Source organism: Pseudorca crassidens, chromosome 18 (assembly GCF_039906515.1).
Source record: "Pseudorca crassidens isolate mPseCra1 chromosome 18, mPseCra1.hap1, whole genome shotgun sequence".
Lineage (NCBI taxonomy): Eukaryota > Metazoa > Chordata > Mammalia > Artiodactyla > Delphinidae > Pseudorca > Pseudorca crassidens.
In genome coordinates, this window is record NC_090313.1 from 14,831,800 (window position 1) to 14,849,195 (window position 17,396).

The window sequence follows — 17,396 nt, forward strand, 5'->3', positions numbered from 1 at the left end:
GTAATAAGGGGTAAATTTTTATATATGAGAGAGATTTAAGCAGACAGCTAGTTTTTGAGAATGCTGTGGAGTGAATCCAAATTAGGACCATATGGCCCTTGAATTACTTTGGAACAGATCTATGATTTCATGTTCATAAAGTGGTCTGTCTACAAGAGAACCAACAAATAATAAAATATAATTCAATTCCATATTATGGCAGGCTAAGGTCCTGAATGTGTCAAGTGAAGGGAAAAGGAGGCAGAGAAACAGGGAATAAAAAATAGGGCAAACAGGGCTTCCCTGGTGGCGCAGTGGTTGAGAGCCCGCCTGCCGATGCAGGGGATACGGGTTCGTGCCCCAGTCTGGGAAGATCCCACATGCCACGGAGCGGCTGCGCCCGTGAGCCATGGCCGCTGAGGCTGCGCGTCCGGAGCCTGTGCTCCGCAACGGGAGAGGCCACAACAGTGAGAGGCCCGCGTACCGCAAAAAAAAAAAAAAAAAAAAAGCTTAAAAATAGGGCAAACATATTTATCAGGTTCTGGGTTATATTTCAAAAATTGCTTCTGGGCATCAGAATAAGTTAGGCCATAATTAATGCCCTTTGGTTAAATCTCTTGCAATCTAAAAGAAGACTTTATTAACTGAGAAACACCTGATTTCTTTATTTGCATTTATGTAAATATGTAAAGAAATAAAAGAGTTGGGAGAAATTTACTTAGCACTTTTGAAATAGTTCTGTTTACTAGCTGTAATGGTAAAAGTGATGACATTAAGAAGGCACGGGAATTCTTTACCTTTCTTCTTTGCAAAGACTGTGCCACTGCCTTACTCTCAAATTGCTTCTGAAGGATTGCAAGTAGAATCGACGTTATCCTTCTTTTTGTTATATTTTTTTCCTTAACCAAAGCCAGTGTTTGCACAGTTACATATTACTGAGTATGGTAATAACGGTAGCTTCACATCTATTCAGGTGTAGGTTTTTGGTGTAGCACACATTTTACAGTTGTTTTAAGTGGGTCATAAGAGCTAAGGGACTGATTTTTCTATAGGTTTTAATGATGGCCAGACAAGTATTATTTCAGGTGTTATATGCTGAGGCTGGATGAAATTAAACCCATTTAACTGTGACTGCAGAATTAAAAATTATTTCTTCTTGTGGCTTCCAAATTTTCAGATGTTTCTGAAACAAGAATTGCATTGATGTTGGCATAGGATGATGTGAATTAGGCCAAGTTAATAGTAGTCAGAATTTTTGAAATACATGAATCATAAGCTAATAAATATTGCTGTTTTCAATATCTGCTAATAATTTATTGTATCCAGTTTTACATATATGTGAGGTACAAATATCATTATTTTTTACAAGTGTAGCTGGAAGGCATTTTTGCTTGGCAACAGTAGAACTTTGATAAGCATGATACAGTTTTCCCTACTGGCAAAAGTATCTCACATGTGTTTCTTGGGGACTATTCTTTCTTTTTGGTATCTGAGTTTATATAAAGGTTATTACTCTTTCAACATTTTTATGTGTATTTCACTCTGTGTGTATGTAATTTTTACCAATATTTGCTTATTTTCAGAAAGACTCATTTTAAAAATTGTTACTGTTTTTATGTATTTTGTTAACTGGAAATGTCCCTGTCTTTAGTTTGATTTTAAGAAGAATTAGTTTGACTAAACTGTTTGAAACTTTCAGATGATGTAATTTCTTCAGTTACTTTCTGGATTATTGCTGATTTTGACAAACCATCTGGGAGAAAACTGCTTTTTAATGCATTAAATCACCTGGTGAGTATTTAGACACTCTTACTACAAAAATTCTAATTTGTTGTAATTTCGAGAAAGCAATATGAAGAACATGCATTAAATCATTATTTCCCTTCACGTTAACATTTTCAGTACCTTGACTTGGTTAGAACATGGTGCTAAGGAGATTAAGACAGGAATTCAAATTCTTTCTCCATGTAGAATGGGTAACCTTGCCCAGGAAAAGAAAAACCTACATGTCTTCTGTGATTCATGACCTATATATTCTTTGCTAGTCCTTGCAGTTGGACATACATTTACAGGTCTAATAGTGTGTATGTACTGAATGTTTGTGTCCCCCCAAAATTTATGTGTTCAAATCTAATCCTCAATGTGATGATATTTGGAGGTGGGGACTTTAGGAGGTAATTAGGTCAAAAGTGTGGAGTCCTCATAAATGGGATTATTGCTCTTACAAGAAGAGGTCAGAGAGGTAGCCCACTCTCTTTCTGTCATGTGAGGATACAAGGAGAAATCGGCAGAATGATGTGCAGAAGAGGGTCCTCACCAGCACCTGACCATGCTGGCACACTGATCTTGGACTACCAGCCCCCAGTTTGTACTATTTTTTTTACATACCTCTCTCAATAACAAGTAAACCAAGTACACAGAAAATCAGTAGGGATGTATAGAATACTTGAATAATAAAATAATCAAACCTGACCTAATGGATATTGATAGAAATGTACACATAGTATATGTTCTTGCAAAGCACAAATGTAACGTTTAAAAAACATTCGTAGATGCTAGGCTATAAAGCAAATCTCATGAAATTTTCTTTTGCTTTTTTGCATCAGTAGTAACTATTTTTTTAAAATTTTTTATTGGAGTGTAGTTGCTTTACAATGTTGTGTGAGTTTCTACTGTACAGCAAAGTGAATCAGCTATATGTGTACATATATCCCCTCTTTTATGGATTTCCTTCCCATTTAGCTCACCACAGAGCATTGAGTAGAGTCCCCCGTGCTCTACAGTAGGTTCTCATTAGTTATCTATTTTATATATAGTATCAATAGTGTATATATGTCAATCCCAGTCTCCCAATTCATCCCACCTCCCCCTTCCCCCTTAATATCCATACATTTGTTCTCTACGTCTGTCTCTATTTCTGCTTTGTAAATAAGATTGTCTATACCAATTCTTTCAGATTCCGCATATATGCGTTAATATACGATATTTGTTTTTCTCCTTCTGACTTACTTCACTCTGTATGACAGTCTCTAGATCCATCCACATCTCTACAAATGACCCAGTTTCATTCCTTTTTATGGCTGAGTAGTATTCCATTGTATGTATGTATGTACCACATCTTCTTTATCCATTCTTCTGTCAATGGACATTTAGGTTGTTTCCATGTCTTGGCTATTGTAAACAGTGCTGCAGTGAACACTGGGGTGCATGTATCTTTTTGAATTATGGTTTTCTCAGGGTATATGCCCAGTAGTGGGATTGCTGGGTCATATGGTAGTTCTATTTTTAGTTTTTTAGGGAACCACCCTACTGTTCTTCACAGTGGCTGTATCAATTTACATTCCTACCAACAGTGCAGAGGGTTCCCTTTTCTCCATACCCTCTCCAGCATTTATTGTTTGTAGATGTTGTGATGATGGCCATTCTGACCTGTGTGAGGTGATAGTTCATTGTAGTTTTGATTTGCATTTATCTAATAATTAGTGATGTTGAGCATCTTTTCATGTGTTTGTTGGCCATCTGTATGTCTTCTTTGGAGAAATGTCTATTTAGGTCTTCCACCCGTTTTTTGATTGGGTTGCTTTGTGGTTTTTTTTGATATTGAGCTGCATGTGCTGCTGTTTGTATATTTTGGAGATTAATCCTTTCTCAGTTGCTTCATTTGCAAATATTTTCTCCCATCTAAGGGTTGTCTTTTCATCTTGTTTATGGTTCCTTTGCTGTGGCTTTAAGTTTCATTAGGTCCCATTTGTTTATTTTCCTTTTTATTCTCATTACTCTAGGAGGTGGGTCAAAAAAGATCTTTCTGTGATTTATGTCAAAGAGTGTTCTTCCTATGTTTTCCTCTAAGAGTTTTACAGCGTCTGGCCTTACATTTAGGTCCTTAATCCATTTTGAGTTTATTTTTGTGTATGGTGTTAGGGTGTTCTAACTTCATTCTTTTACGAGTAGCTGTCCAGTTTTCCCAGCACCACTTTTTGAAGAGGCTGTCTTTGCTCCATTGTATATCCTTGCCTCCTTTGTCATAGATTAGGTGACCATAGGTGTGTGGGTTTAGCTCTGGGCTTTCTGGCCTATTCCATTGATTTATATTTCTGTTTTTGTGCTAGTACCATACTGTCTTGATTACTATAGCCCTGTAGTAAAGTTTGAAGTCAGGGAGCCTGATTCCTCCAGCTCTGTTTTTTTCCCTCAATATTGCTTTTGCTATTCGAGGTCTTTTGTGTTTCCATACAAATTGTAAAATTTTTTGTTCCATTTCTGTGAAAATTGCCACTGGTAATTTGTTAGGGATTGCCCTGAATCTGTAGATTGCTTTGGTAGTATAGTCATTTTCACATTATTGATTCTTCCAGTCCAAGAACATGGTATATCTCTCCATCTGTTTGTGTCATCTTTGATTTCTTTCATCAGTATCTTACAGTTTTCTGCGTACAGGTCTTTTAGCTCCTTAGGTAGGATCATTCCTAGCTATTTTATTCCTTTTGTTGCAATGGTAAATGGGATTGTTTCCTTAATTTCTCTTTCTGATCTTTCATTGTCAGCGTATAGGAATGCAAGAGATTCCTGTGTATTAATTTTGTATCCTGTGACTTTACTAAATTCATTTATTAGCTCTAGTAGTTTTCTGGTGTATCTAGGATTTTCTGTGGATGGTATCATGTCATCTGCAAACAGTGACAGTTTTACTTCTTCTTTTCTGATTTGGATTCCTTTTATTTCTTTTCCTTCTCTGATTGCTGTGGCTAAAACTTCCTAAACTGTGTTGAATAGTGGTGAGAGTGGGCAACTTTGTCTGGTTCCTGATCTTAGTGGAAACGGTTTCAAGTTTTCACCATTGAGAACGATATTGGCTGTGGGTTTGTCAAATGTGGCCTTTATTATGTTGAGGTAAGTTCCCTCTATGTCTACTTCCTGGAGGGTTTTTATCATAAATGGGTGTTGAATTTTGTCAAAAGCTTTTTCTGCATCCATTGAGATGATCGTATGGTTTTTCTCCTTCAGTTTGTTAATATGGTGTATCACATTGATTGATTTGCGTATATTGAAGAATCCTTGCATTCCTGGGATAAACCCCACTTGATCATGGTGTATGACCCTTTTAATGTGCTGTTGGATTCTGTTTGCTAGTATTTTGTTGAGGATTTTTGCACCTATGTTCATCAGTGATATTGGCCTGTAATTTTCCTTTTTTGGGATATCTTTGTCTGGTTTTGGTATCAGGCGGCTTTGTAGAATGAGTTTGGGAGTGTTCCTCCCTCTGCAGTTTTTTGGAAGAGTTTGAGAAGGATAGGTGTTAGCTCATCTCTAAATGTTTGATAGAATTCACCTGTGAAGCCATCTGGTCCTGGACTTTTGTTTGTTGGAAGATTTTTAATCACAGTTTCAATTTCATTCCTTGTGATTGGTCTGTTTATATTTTCTATTTCTTCCTGGTTCAGTCCTAGAAGGTTGTACCTTTCTAAGAATTTGTCCATTTCTTCCACATTGTCCATTTTATTGCCATATAGTTGCTTGTAGTAGTCTCATGATCCTTTGTATTTCTGCAGTGTCCGTTGTGACCTCTCCTTTTTCATTTCTAATTTTATTCATTTGAGTCCTCTCCCTTTTTTCCTTGATGAGTCTGGCTGAAGGTTTATCAGTTTTGTTTATCTTCTCAAAGAACCAGCTTTTAGTTTTATTGATCTTTGCTATTGTTTTCTTTGTTTCTATTTCATTTATTTCTACTCTGATCTTTATGATTTCTTTCCTTCTACTAACTTTGGGTTTTGTTTGTTCTTTCTAGTTGCTTTAGGTGTCAGTTTAGGTTGTTTGAGATTTTTCTTGTTCCTTGAGGTAGGATTGTATTGCTATAAACTTCCCTCTTAGAACTTCTTTTGCTGCATCCCATAGGTTTTGGATCGTCATGTTTTCTTGTCACTTGTTTCTAGGTATTTTTTTATTTCTCTTTGATTTCTTCAGTAATCTCTTGGTTATTTAGTAGCATATTGTTTAGCCTCCATGTGTTTGTGTTTTTCACAGTTTTTTTTTCTGTAATTGATTTCTAATCTCATAGCGTTGTGGTCCAAAAAGATGCTTGATACGATTTCAATTTTCTTAAATTTACTGAGGCTTGATTTGTAACCCAGAATATGATCTATCCTGGAGAATGTTCCCTGTGCACTTGAGAAGAAAGTGTATTCTGCTGCTTCGTGTGGAATGTCCTATAAATATGAATTAAGTCTGTCCGGTCTAATGTGTCATTTAAGGCTTGTGTTTCCTTATTAATTTTCAGTCTGGATGATCTATCCATTGGTGTAAGTGTAGTGTTAAAATCCCCCACGATTTTTGTGTTACTCACAATTTGCCCTTTTATGGCTGTTAGCATTTGCTTTATGTATTGAGGTGCTCCTATGTTGGGTGCATAAATATTCACAATTGTTATATCTTCTCAATTATGCAAAGTACAGTTGACCCTTGAACAATGCAGGGGTTAGGGCCACTGACCCTCTGAGCAGTCAGAAATCCACTTATAACTTATAGTCAGCCCTCCGTATTCAAGGTTCCACATCTGCAGATTCAACCAACCACAGATCATGTAATATTGTAGTATTTACTACTGAAAAAAAATTGTTTTTAAGTGGACCCATGCTGTTCAAACCTGTGTTGTTGAAAGATCAACTGTATATTCTTTGCCCACAGTGTAATTAAGTTAGAAATCAATCACCAAAAGAAAACTAGAACATCTCTGTACATTTGGAAATTAAGAAATGCTTCTGTGTAACCTGTTGATACAAAAATGCACATTTGAAAATATTTTTTGAAAGAATTAAGATTTGAATGACATTAAAACTTGACAGATACAACTAAAACTATGTTATATCTGAAAAAGAGAAAGGTTGAAAAATCAGTCATCTAAGCACAAATCTTAAAATTTAAAAACAGCAACTTAAACTTCTATCGAAGAAAGTAAAGGAAAAGGAAGATAAAGATAAGAACAAAAAGTAATGAAATAGAAGACATACAGTAGTTAAGGTCCACAAAGCCAAAATTTTGTTCTTTGAAAAGACTAATAGAATTGATAGAAACACATGGTAAAACTGGTCAAGAAATATGGAGAAGTAGACCCAATCCAGTGCTCTGATAGAAAGAGGGGATGTTACTCAAGATTCTGTGGACATGACAGAGGTAGGAAGAAGGAGTTTTAGTTATCAAAGGAATTAAATCTGTAATTTAAGATATTCAAAAGAGAAAACCCCAGACTTATATGACCATACTAGTAAACTGTACCAAGCATCAATCTAACACAAATTTTTTTCCAGAGAATAGAAAAATAAGCAATACATTTCAACTCATTGTACAAGGTCAGCATTACTTCAAAACCAAATGCGTAAAAGGGCATTATATAAGAATGGAAAACTGTAGGCCACTCTTACTCATGGACATAGGTGCAGAAATCCTAAACAAGTGAATAAAGGAATAAGCATTATAAAAATCAAAAAGGAAAAATTAAAATTGTCTTTTTTCCAAATTGTTTTTACAGAAAATACATATAAATCCACAAAAAGTTATTAGAATTCATTTTTTAGTTTAACTAGGTTGCTGCCCAACAGGTCAGTATACCAGAATTAAGTCTAAGCATTACAACAAATAAGAAATGCATTTTAAATAAAAAATCACTTATAATAGTATCAAAAATATCAAATGCTAGGAATAAATGTAACATAATATGTTTAAGACTTTTACACAATAAAATATTGAGAGAAAATTCAGAAGTCTTACATGAATGGAGAGATATACCATAATCATGAATTGAAAGAGTCAGTGTTTTAAAGATGTTCTCCCCAAATTGATGTATGAGTTAGGTGCAATTCCAATATGAATCTGAGCGTGTTTTATGGAAATTGTCAAGCTGATTCTCAAATTTATATAGAGATTCAAAGGACCAAGAATAACTAAGTTACTCTTCAAGAAGAGGAAGGTAGGATAATTGCTCCGCTGGGTATCAAGATCTTTCATAAAGCTATACAACTGAAAACAATTTGGATAGAAAAATAGAGCAGTGAAAGAAGACTAGAGAATCCAGAAACAGACCCATGTATATACTACACGTGCTTTATGATAGAGTTGACCTTAAAGAGCAGTAAGGGTGGTCTCTTAAACTTTCTCCTTTTCACATCACACTCAGAAATCAATTCCAAATGGATAGAGATCTAAACATAGAAAGCAAAATAATAAAGGTTCTCAAAGGTAACAAAGGTTATCTTTAGGACTTGAGAGAAGAGAAAGATTTGTAAAACAGAACACAAAACCCAGTAGCAATGAAGAAGATTATCAGTAAATTCAACTACATTGAAATTAGGGACTGTTTTTTGTCAGAACACACCAGCGAGAGAATAAAAGGTCAAGCCACAGACTAGCAGAAGTTATCTGCATACGGGTAACCAAAAAAGCACTCAAGTCTTAGAAATGAAACCCTTATAACTCAGTACATAAAAGGCAATTATCTCCAATGAAATACTGGCAAAAGATTCAACAGACAAATCAGAAAAGAGGCCAATGAACATGTTAAAGAATGTTTAATATCATTAGTGATGAGAAAAAGCAAAATAAACCTAATGAGATATCTTTACACATCCACCAGAATGATTTAAATTTAACACTCTGACAATACAAAATGTTTATGAGGCTCTGGGGTAGTGGGACTTTCATATGTTGCTGGTGGGAGTAAAAATTAGTCTAACTATCCTGAAAAACTCTTTTTAACATCTCCTAAAGTTGAAGATATGTATATTGTGTTTGTAGAGTGCCAAAGTGAAAAACATTCAAAGGTCTAGCATCAGTAGAATGGATAAAGGAGAGTATATTCATATGGAATTCTGTATGGTACCAAAAAGAAGTACCTATAGCTACTCCAAACAGTGTTGGTGAATCTCACTATCATGTGGAATGGAAAAAGAGTACAAAAGAATATATAGTGTATGATTACATTCATATGACGTTCAAAGTAGATTAAATGTTTAACGATGAAAACATTGGTGGTAAAATATAAAGAAAAGCAAGAATGTTATTACTATGAATGACAAGATAGTGGTTGTCTTTAGGAAAGTGGGAAGGTGAAGTAATTGGCAGGGGATATGAAAGATGTCTGGGTTGCTGGCAGTGCTCTATTTCTTGACCTGGGCGATATTTTGTGGGTTAATTCACTGAGCCCTACAGTTTTATTTTGTGCATTTTTATGTGTGTTAGTTTACACACACACATCCAAAAAGAGGCCAAAAGAATCATGATGCAAAGGGGAGAGAATTAGTTAATAAAACGATTGTTTTTAGACTATTTCAGTGGTATACCGCATTCAATACATTCAACAGGAAGACAGTGAAAGATGTTGTATGGTAAAGCGAGCAAACTTAATTGGAAAGAAGAAAGTTCAGTTGTAAAAGGATAGGTAAGATACTGATATTTTTCACCTATAAATGTGTTTTGCAGGAAGTAAGTGTTCATGGTCGGTTGGGAGTTATTTATAATCCTACATCAAAAATAGATGAAGATAACACAGCTATTTCCAGAGGAATTCTGGCAGCTTTTCTTACACTGAAAAACAGCTTTTTGAGAAACTTTCTCAGGAAACTGGCAGAGGAAGAAACTGCTACAGCTATTTACTCTGGAGATAAAATTAAAACATTCCTTACTGAGGTCAGTAGCTATTTGTTTGAAATAATAAATAAGTATCTTGCATATTTCAAAAGTATAAGTCAGTGTGCTTAGAGATATCATGTTAAAAAATCATTAAGCATAATCAAACGGGGATAATAAACTTTCCTTTACAGTGGGAAAAGATGCATGTTACATGATACAGCTTTGCATAGAGGCACTTAACAAATCAAATTTCATATATTTCAGCTACTACTTCATGATCCTTAAAGTTAAAGGCATTCTAGTTAGGATACGTACTTATGTGAAGCATTAGGAGTTAAAGGATTATGTGAATAATCCTCAGTTATTTCACTCAAGGGGTCCAGTACAGGGAAGACTCTAAAGACAGAAGCTGATCCTCTGGAAGAAAGATTCATTAATCCATTCAAAAAATATTTATTGATTGTCTACCAGACAATGGAGATAATACTTATGAACAAGGCAGATAGAGTCCCAGTTCTTATGGAGCTTACATTGTAATGGGAAAGACCAGGTAAGTGGTATTGGAAAGATATAAAGAAATATAAGAAAGTAAACAGTTTGAGGGATGCTCTTTTAGCTGGAGTGGTCAAGGGAAGTCATCTCTAAAGAGCTGATGTCTGAGCAGAGCTCTGAATGAAATGAGAAGTCAAGCCGTGGAAAGTCTACAGACTTTCTTACAGAGAAGAATATACCAGGTTCAGAACACAGCAGGTCTAAAGGCCCGACACAGAGACAGTCTTGCCAGGTTTGGGGTATAGGCAGAAGGTCATCATGACCAAAGGAGAGTGATGGGGAGACTAGTAGGAAATGAGTTCACAAACATAATCCCAGATATTTCAGGCACTCATAGGCATAGTAAGGAATTGAATTTTTTTCTGAGTATAATGGAAAGTCATTGAGGAATCTTGTGAGATAAATCATCTTGAAAAAGATGACTCTGGGTGGCATGTGAAGATTTGATAGTAGGTAAACAAGAGTGGAAATAGGATGAACAATTAGAATGCTATTGCAACAATCCAGGTAAGAAATAATGGTGTCTTGGAGTAGATATTGGTGGTGGACATGGTGAGATGGTATATACGTAATATCTGTTACAACTGTAGTCAGCTTGAAGAGCTGCCAGTTGTATGTGACATGTGAAAGTAATACTCAAGGATTTTGTCTTGAACAGCTAGAATTGTGGTGTCTTTTTTTTGAGATGGGGAAGTCTTGATGAAGAGAAGATTGGGATACATAGGGGATCAAGAGTTAAGTTTTGTGTGTGTTAAGTTGGAGATGCCTGTTGGACATTCAAGTGGAGATGTTGAGTTGACAGTTTAGTAAATAAGTGTGGGAATCAATGGAGGGTATAATGTTTTGTTTTGTTTTGAGAGTCATCAACATTATATATAATTTAGAGCTAAGAAACTGGATGAAATACCTTGGAAGTGAGTGGGGCAGGGGTTGGAGAACAGAGGGACTGAAAAAGAGCCCTGGAACATTCCAACATGTAGAGGAACGCAAGAAAAGGATGATCCAGTAGAGGGGACAAATGGAACAGCCACTGGGTTAGGAAGATAACCAGGAGAGTGTGATATCCTAGAAGCCACCTGGAGGAAGTATTTCAAGGAGGACATGATAAACTATGCCATATTTCTTGAAATTAGGCTTCATAATGAACCATTTTATTTGTTAAGGTGGTCATTGGTGGCTTTGATAAGAAGTTTCAGAGAAGTGATAGGTATAAATGTGAACTGGATTCAAGAGAGAATAGGAAATCAGGAAACAGAGACAGCAAGTATAGGTAGCTTTTTAAAGAAATTTTCCTATGTGGGGAACAGAGAAATATTCTGTAGCTAGAATAGGGCTTGAGGTCATGGAAGGATTTCACTTATTTTTGGTATGCTGATGAAAACAGTCCATCCAGAAAATGAAAAAAGATGAAACGGAGCAGAGCAAAGTGGGAGGATAGCTCTTGCGTAGCTAAGAGGTGCTGGGACCCAGTGCACAAGCTGTAAGTATTGGCTGAAGAATGGGGTAGATTTTTTGGTGGTAGCAAGATGAGTACTTTACTTCTGATTGATTTTGTCCTCAAAAGAAGGTCAAGTCATTAGCTAAGTATTAGAATAGGAGTAGGTGCTCTTAGAGGTTCGAGGGTAGAGGAGAAAATGTCAAATATTTTTCTAGTATTCTGCGAGTGAGAAAGTGAATTAAAAACATTATAGTAAGATTTCTGAGGGCCCACTTGAGGTTGATGACCATAAATTGAAAGTGAGATCAATGTTGGCTGCATGCTTTTCTCCAGCTGTCCTAAAGCTGTTTGGATCCAGTTGCAGAGTAAGCAGAGATGTGTTTAACCAGGGTTGAGGTTTTGCCAGGTGAATAACTGAGGGGAAGCATCCAGGGGAGGTGAGCATGGAATGTTTCTGTTATAGTAAAGGGATCAGGGGTATAACTTGGTTAGGAGGAAAATGATAATATGGAAAGTGTGATGGACAGTAAATAAGTGGTAGGGTCAGTGGACTAAAGGGTTGAGTAATGGTTGGTCTGGTGACACTGGGATGAATGAGCTAGAGAAGGTCAGCAGATTGTGGTCAGAGAGGGGTTGACTGAGACAGAGGTTTTGGAAATAAAGATCTAGAGCTACACTGTCTGATACTGCAGCCACTAACTTCATGTGGCTATTTTAAACTTAAATTAAATTAAATTTAAACTCAGTTTCTCAGTCATACTAACCACATTTCAAGTGCTCAGTACCCATCTGTGGCTGTGTGTTGGACAGCGCAGGGGAACATTTCTGACCTTGCAGGAGTACCAGGAACGTGATAGAAAGTCAGAATGTAAGGCCCTCCCTGGATCTACACCCAGGTGATTTGTATGCATATTTAAGTTTGATACACACTGAGATGGCAAAGATTACTTTTGTATTTCAGAGTTTAAATGCACTGTTACTAAATTGGTTTCATGGGATTGGTATAATGGAATGAGCAGGGTATTTCTATTTTAAACAATAATTTTTTTAATTGAACACACCAAAATGGAGGTACTGAATTCAGAATTTAATAAACATTGTATTTCATTGTTTAATGTTAAATTTTATTTAAATTGATGTTTCCTAGCATTTTACTAATCAGTAATCCACCCAAAATTCTCAAAGAATGAGTAGCAAACTGTATCTACTTGTAACAGGATTTACAGATATTGTAATTGCCTTGCCAAAGAAGGATTCTTTTTTTAAATGTGGTTTCAGAACAAAATAGTACTTCTTAAAATCACAAGTTAATATAATTTAAAATTTTATACTAATATATTAAAGTAGGCTATGTTTAAAAAATTATTTAATGTATTTACTGTTCTCTTACTGGTTTTATCATTCTTAACTTATACCTTAGGGAATGGATAAAAATGCCTTTGAGAAAAAATATAATACCATTGGAGTGAATATTTTTCGAACTCACCAGTTATTCTGTCAAGATGTACTTAAATTGCGTCCTGGAGAAATAGGCGTTGTCAGCAATGGGAAAGTAAGTAAAAAAAGCAATTGCTCACTTTTCTCAGTGACACTGTGATACGGGGGTGTCAAGCGTTTTCTGTCACAACACACCTGATGCAACACACACAGAGGACGGTGCTCATGTGCTAGACACGCCAGACAGGTCTCAGCGTAAATAAAATGGCCACTGAGATATCCAGTTCGTGGCACAGTACCTGTTTCTTCACCCCTCCCTCCCATTGGTGATAACATCGGATGCAGCTAAGGATGTTTTTGGGGGATAGCTTTTATAATATAAATATTAGAACAATTTTGTATGCATTACAACATTGTGATTGAGCACTGTTGTAAGTAGGTGTGAAAAGTACATTCTGACATCTTTTTCTTCTTGTAGCTTTTTTCTACAATTGATTATGTTAAATAACAATACTGCAAGTTTTGAACTATAAAGTAGTATTTATTAATATCATCTTTTAAAATCTATAGTAAAAATCACTCTTACTCCCACCATCCTAATAAAATTTATGATTAATAGTTTATTGTTTTACCATCTAACCCTTTTTTCTACTCTACATAGCCATGTCTGTCTTTTTAAATACATAATTGTGATGCTATTATATATATATAATTTTATATCATACTTTTTTCTCTTAGTATATCATAAACGTGTATATGATTAATTAGGGAGTTTTAATAGGTACATACAAAATTAGTGGATGATAGCTGCTTATTAATATTTTTTACTATGATAGTCTGGTTTTCTTTCTCAGGAATGGTTTAAGTTTTTAAAAATTGAATCTGGTGCTTAGGTATATTTAGAAATCAGCTAATGCAGTGTGTTTGACATTATCTCTGCTTGAAGCATCAAATTACGTATCCCTAAATCCTCTTCAAAGCTGTAGTGTCTTCTCTGTTTTCTACATTTTTATGAGCTCTATTCACCTGCGTGCTTCATTCCTGTGTCATCATTCCCTTAAAGTTATGCTTATTTATTCCTTCTTATCTGCATCTATAAATAATAGAAATTGGAGAATAGTGAAGGACTCATATCCACAAGCATCCACAAATCACATATTTCCGCTTCAGTGTAACTGTTCTTGAGCTAATTGTGTTAGCTCCTAAAAATAGTTAGACGTGGGTTCGTCTGTGTACAGTGCTGTTTTACAATTGGTGACAACCGTTGCCATTTATTATTACAGTAATATAAAATATTAGTGAATTTTGGTAATGAGCTATGTGAAAGCCCAAAAATGGCATTGCTTTTTTTTTCAACAGTTGCTTTGGGAAGAAATCTAACTTTTTAGAACAGTTTTAAAGTATATGGCTACCTTCGGCTCTGTCAGGCATTGTAAGAGATAAAAAGAAAAAAATTACAGCCTGCTGTATCTGTTACGTTGCCTTTTGGTTATGTTGATACATTACGGAAAAGCTACCCTATGTTTTCTTTTGTCATTGTTTAATATAATTCAGATATTGTTATCAATATTAGTGAGAACAAATATAGTTATGTTCAACTTATTTCTCTTAGAACTGTTTTCTTCTCACTGCCCTTGAAATTGATGAAAGCATTTAGATGTAATTTTGCATCTGCCATGAACCAAACATTCTTCTAGAATCTGAGAGTATAGTACTGAACAAACATGTTTCTGTGGTGTTTACACTTTGGTGAGCAGGGACCAAAAAAAAAATAGTGTCCTTACTGATAAAGTGTTATTTGGACAGAGAACCAAAGGAGGTGAGGGAGCGAGCCATGTTGCATATCTGGAAGGGGAACGTTCTAGGTAGAGGGAACAGTGAGTACAAAGGTCCTGAGATGAGCTCACATCTGTGTGTTCTAGGAACAGCAGATATGAAGAGAACAGGAGAGAGGTACCTGGAGGCCAGGTCAGGTAGGGTTTTACTCTGAATGAGTTGAGAAGCCAATGGTCCTGGGCGGGGGATTGACATGAACTGACGTTTCATTTGGATCGCTAGTGGCTGTTACATCAAGGATAGACTGTAGGTGTTAGGAAACCAGTTAGGAGCTATTACAGTAGTCCAAGTGAGATGTGATGGTGGCCTGGACCAGAATGGCTCTAGTGGAAGTAGGGAGAAGTAGACGTGAGGTGTATTTTGGAGGATGACCAGGAATTGCTGACAGACTTACAGTGGGATGTAAGAGAACTACGTGACTAGCAGAATTGAGCTGCCGCTGTTTTAGGGAAAGGAAGACTGCAGGAGGAGTGGGCTTGTTCAGAAGGAGTGGAAAGGGCAGATAGAGAATTCAGTTCTGGACGTATTAAGAGTTCAGTGTTCAGTTCTGGACCTCTGAGTAGACTGGTTGAGTTGACAGCTGAACGTATGAGTTAAATTCGGGGAGAGGTTGGGGCTAGAGATAGATATTAAGTCAGATGACATTGACTTTTTGTGTCGACTAATGGAAAATTGTAATTTTGATTATCCTTTTATTTGTAGGACTGTGGTTTGAATACAAAAGTATGATATATTTGAAAATAAGTACTATGGTTTATGAACTATAATGTAATATTATACTGTGTCTCAGAGCAATGCTATGAAACACAATAATCATAGCAATTGTAACAGATAGTTATAATTCTGAACCAGATAGTTTAATGATTAAAATAATTCTGACATTTTAGAATCAATCTTCATTTTGAACCTGTCCAAATATTTACGTTAGAATTGAAACGTATTCAAAGTTAAAATTGTTTATAAATGATCAAACTGGGGTGTAATGATGATCTCATACTTTCTTACTGCCATGCTAAAGAATTAAAAATCTATATATTTTGAGATTAAACAAAACCCTAAAAATGCTATTGCTATAATTATATTTATTCTTATCATGTTACATATTTACAAATGGATGAAAGACGTGGTGTGGCAGAGAGAAGGGAAACAAGGCCTTTTTGTTTTAGCTAGGCGAATCTGGATTCAAATTCTGGTTGCACCATTAATTGTATAACCTTTGCAAGACTTGGTTTCCTCATTTGCACAATGGAAAAGGTAATAGTCTGTTTTAAAGTTGCCAGAGAGATTAAATATACTTTTACACATAAAACACATAGAACAGCCCCAGACACAGAGTACATTTTCAGCAAATATTAACTTCTGTTTTCTCTTTAAATATTTGAAGGCTATCATGGGAAATATGGGTACATTTATAGATTTGATTTGCATTGTATTCATTGAGAGTCAGTATAGAATCAAGCCCAGTTGATCCAACTTCCACGAGGGGGGAGAGATTTTTAGCTCAGTATGTGGAAGAACATTCTAACAGAGTTTTCTAAAATTGTAATGATCTGTCAAATGAGGTAATGCGTTTCTGTTATAGCAGTTATTCTGTATAACTGAAAAATCACATTTCCAAAACGTTGTAAAGATTTAAGCTCCAGATAGGTTTTATTGTACTATTACGTGATTTTCAAATTTAATGTTCCATTTCCCAATTTGGCCATTATGTGATTTTATACTATTTAAGTTGCTTTATTCCACAAACATCATATTCATCTTTAAGTAGAAGAACTAAGACACAGAAGAACCAAGTTTCTGCTAGCTGTTTGACACTGAACTTACATAGGTGCAATAGAGCCGGTTTTCTGGTGAATTTAATCAGTAAAGATACCCAATCTTGTTCATCCCTTAGGAAAATTATTTGAGATTTTAGTTCCTTATTCTAAGTTATTAACAAAACTACTCAAGTCACTAGAAGTGGTATAGATAAAATTCAGCTCTTTTCCAGGCCTCTCCTATTCACAGTCAAAAAAATACAGCATTAAAAGTGCTTTGAAAGTTACCTTAAAAATGATAGCAAATCTTAAGGAAATGAAATGTTTATATGTGTACTTTTAGTATTACAGTGCCCATTTTTTGTACTTCTAAGAGCCCAGGTTTTATGTTTAAAGTGAACATGGTATTTATTTAGCTGGATGCCAACATTCCAACTAATATCACCTTTGATGTGAGCAAATGAGAAAAGATTCAAGAACTATACTTCATTAATTTTTAGAAAATATTAATTGCAGAAGCATATGAAGGGGAAGTAAGAAAATGCACTGCAGGGCTTCCCTGGTGGCGCAGTGGTTAAGAATCCGCCTGCCAATGCAGGGACATGGGTTCAAGCCCTGGTCCGGGAAGATCCCACATGCTGCAGAGCAACTAAGCCCGTGCGCCACAGCTACTGAGCCTGCGCTCTAGAGCCTGCAAGCCACAACTACTGAGCCCACATGCTACAGCTACTGAAGCCCGCGCGCCTAAAGACAGCAATGAAGAATAGCCAGCCCCCGCT

General features: G+C 35.8%; 1 protein-coding gene across 6 annotated transcripts in view; it reads left to right on the plus strand.

The window, feature by feature from the left end:
• Positions 1-17,396, plus strand: part of UGGT2 (UDP-glucose glycoprotein glucosyltransferase 2) — a 172,054-nt gene that overhangs the window by 89,340 nt on the left and 65,318 nt on the right. For all 6 annotated transcript variants that reach the window (XR_010937087.1, XR_010937088.1, XR_010937090.1 and 3 more), the window contains 3 exons: positions 1,679-1,770; positions 9,448-9,654; positions 13,008-13,139. Coding sequence is in view for 2 of the 6 variants with exons in the window: in XM_067713891.1 (XP_067569992.1) it covers positions 1,679-1,770; positions 9,448-9,654; positions 13,008-13,139 (431 nt within the window). In the remaining 4 variants the exon portion in view is untranslated. The remainder of the gene's footprint in view (positions 1-1,678; positions 1,771-9,447; positions 9,655-13,007; positions 13,140-17,396) is intronic.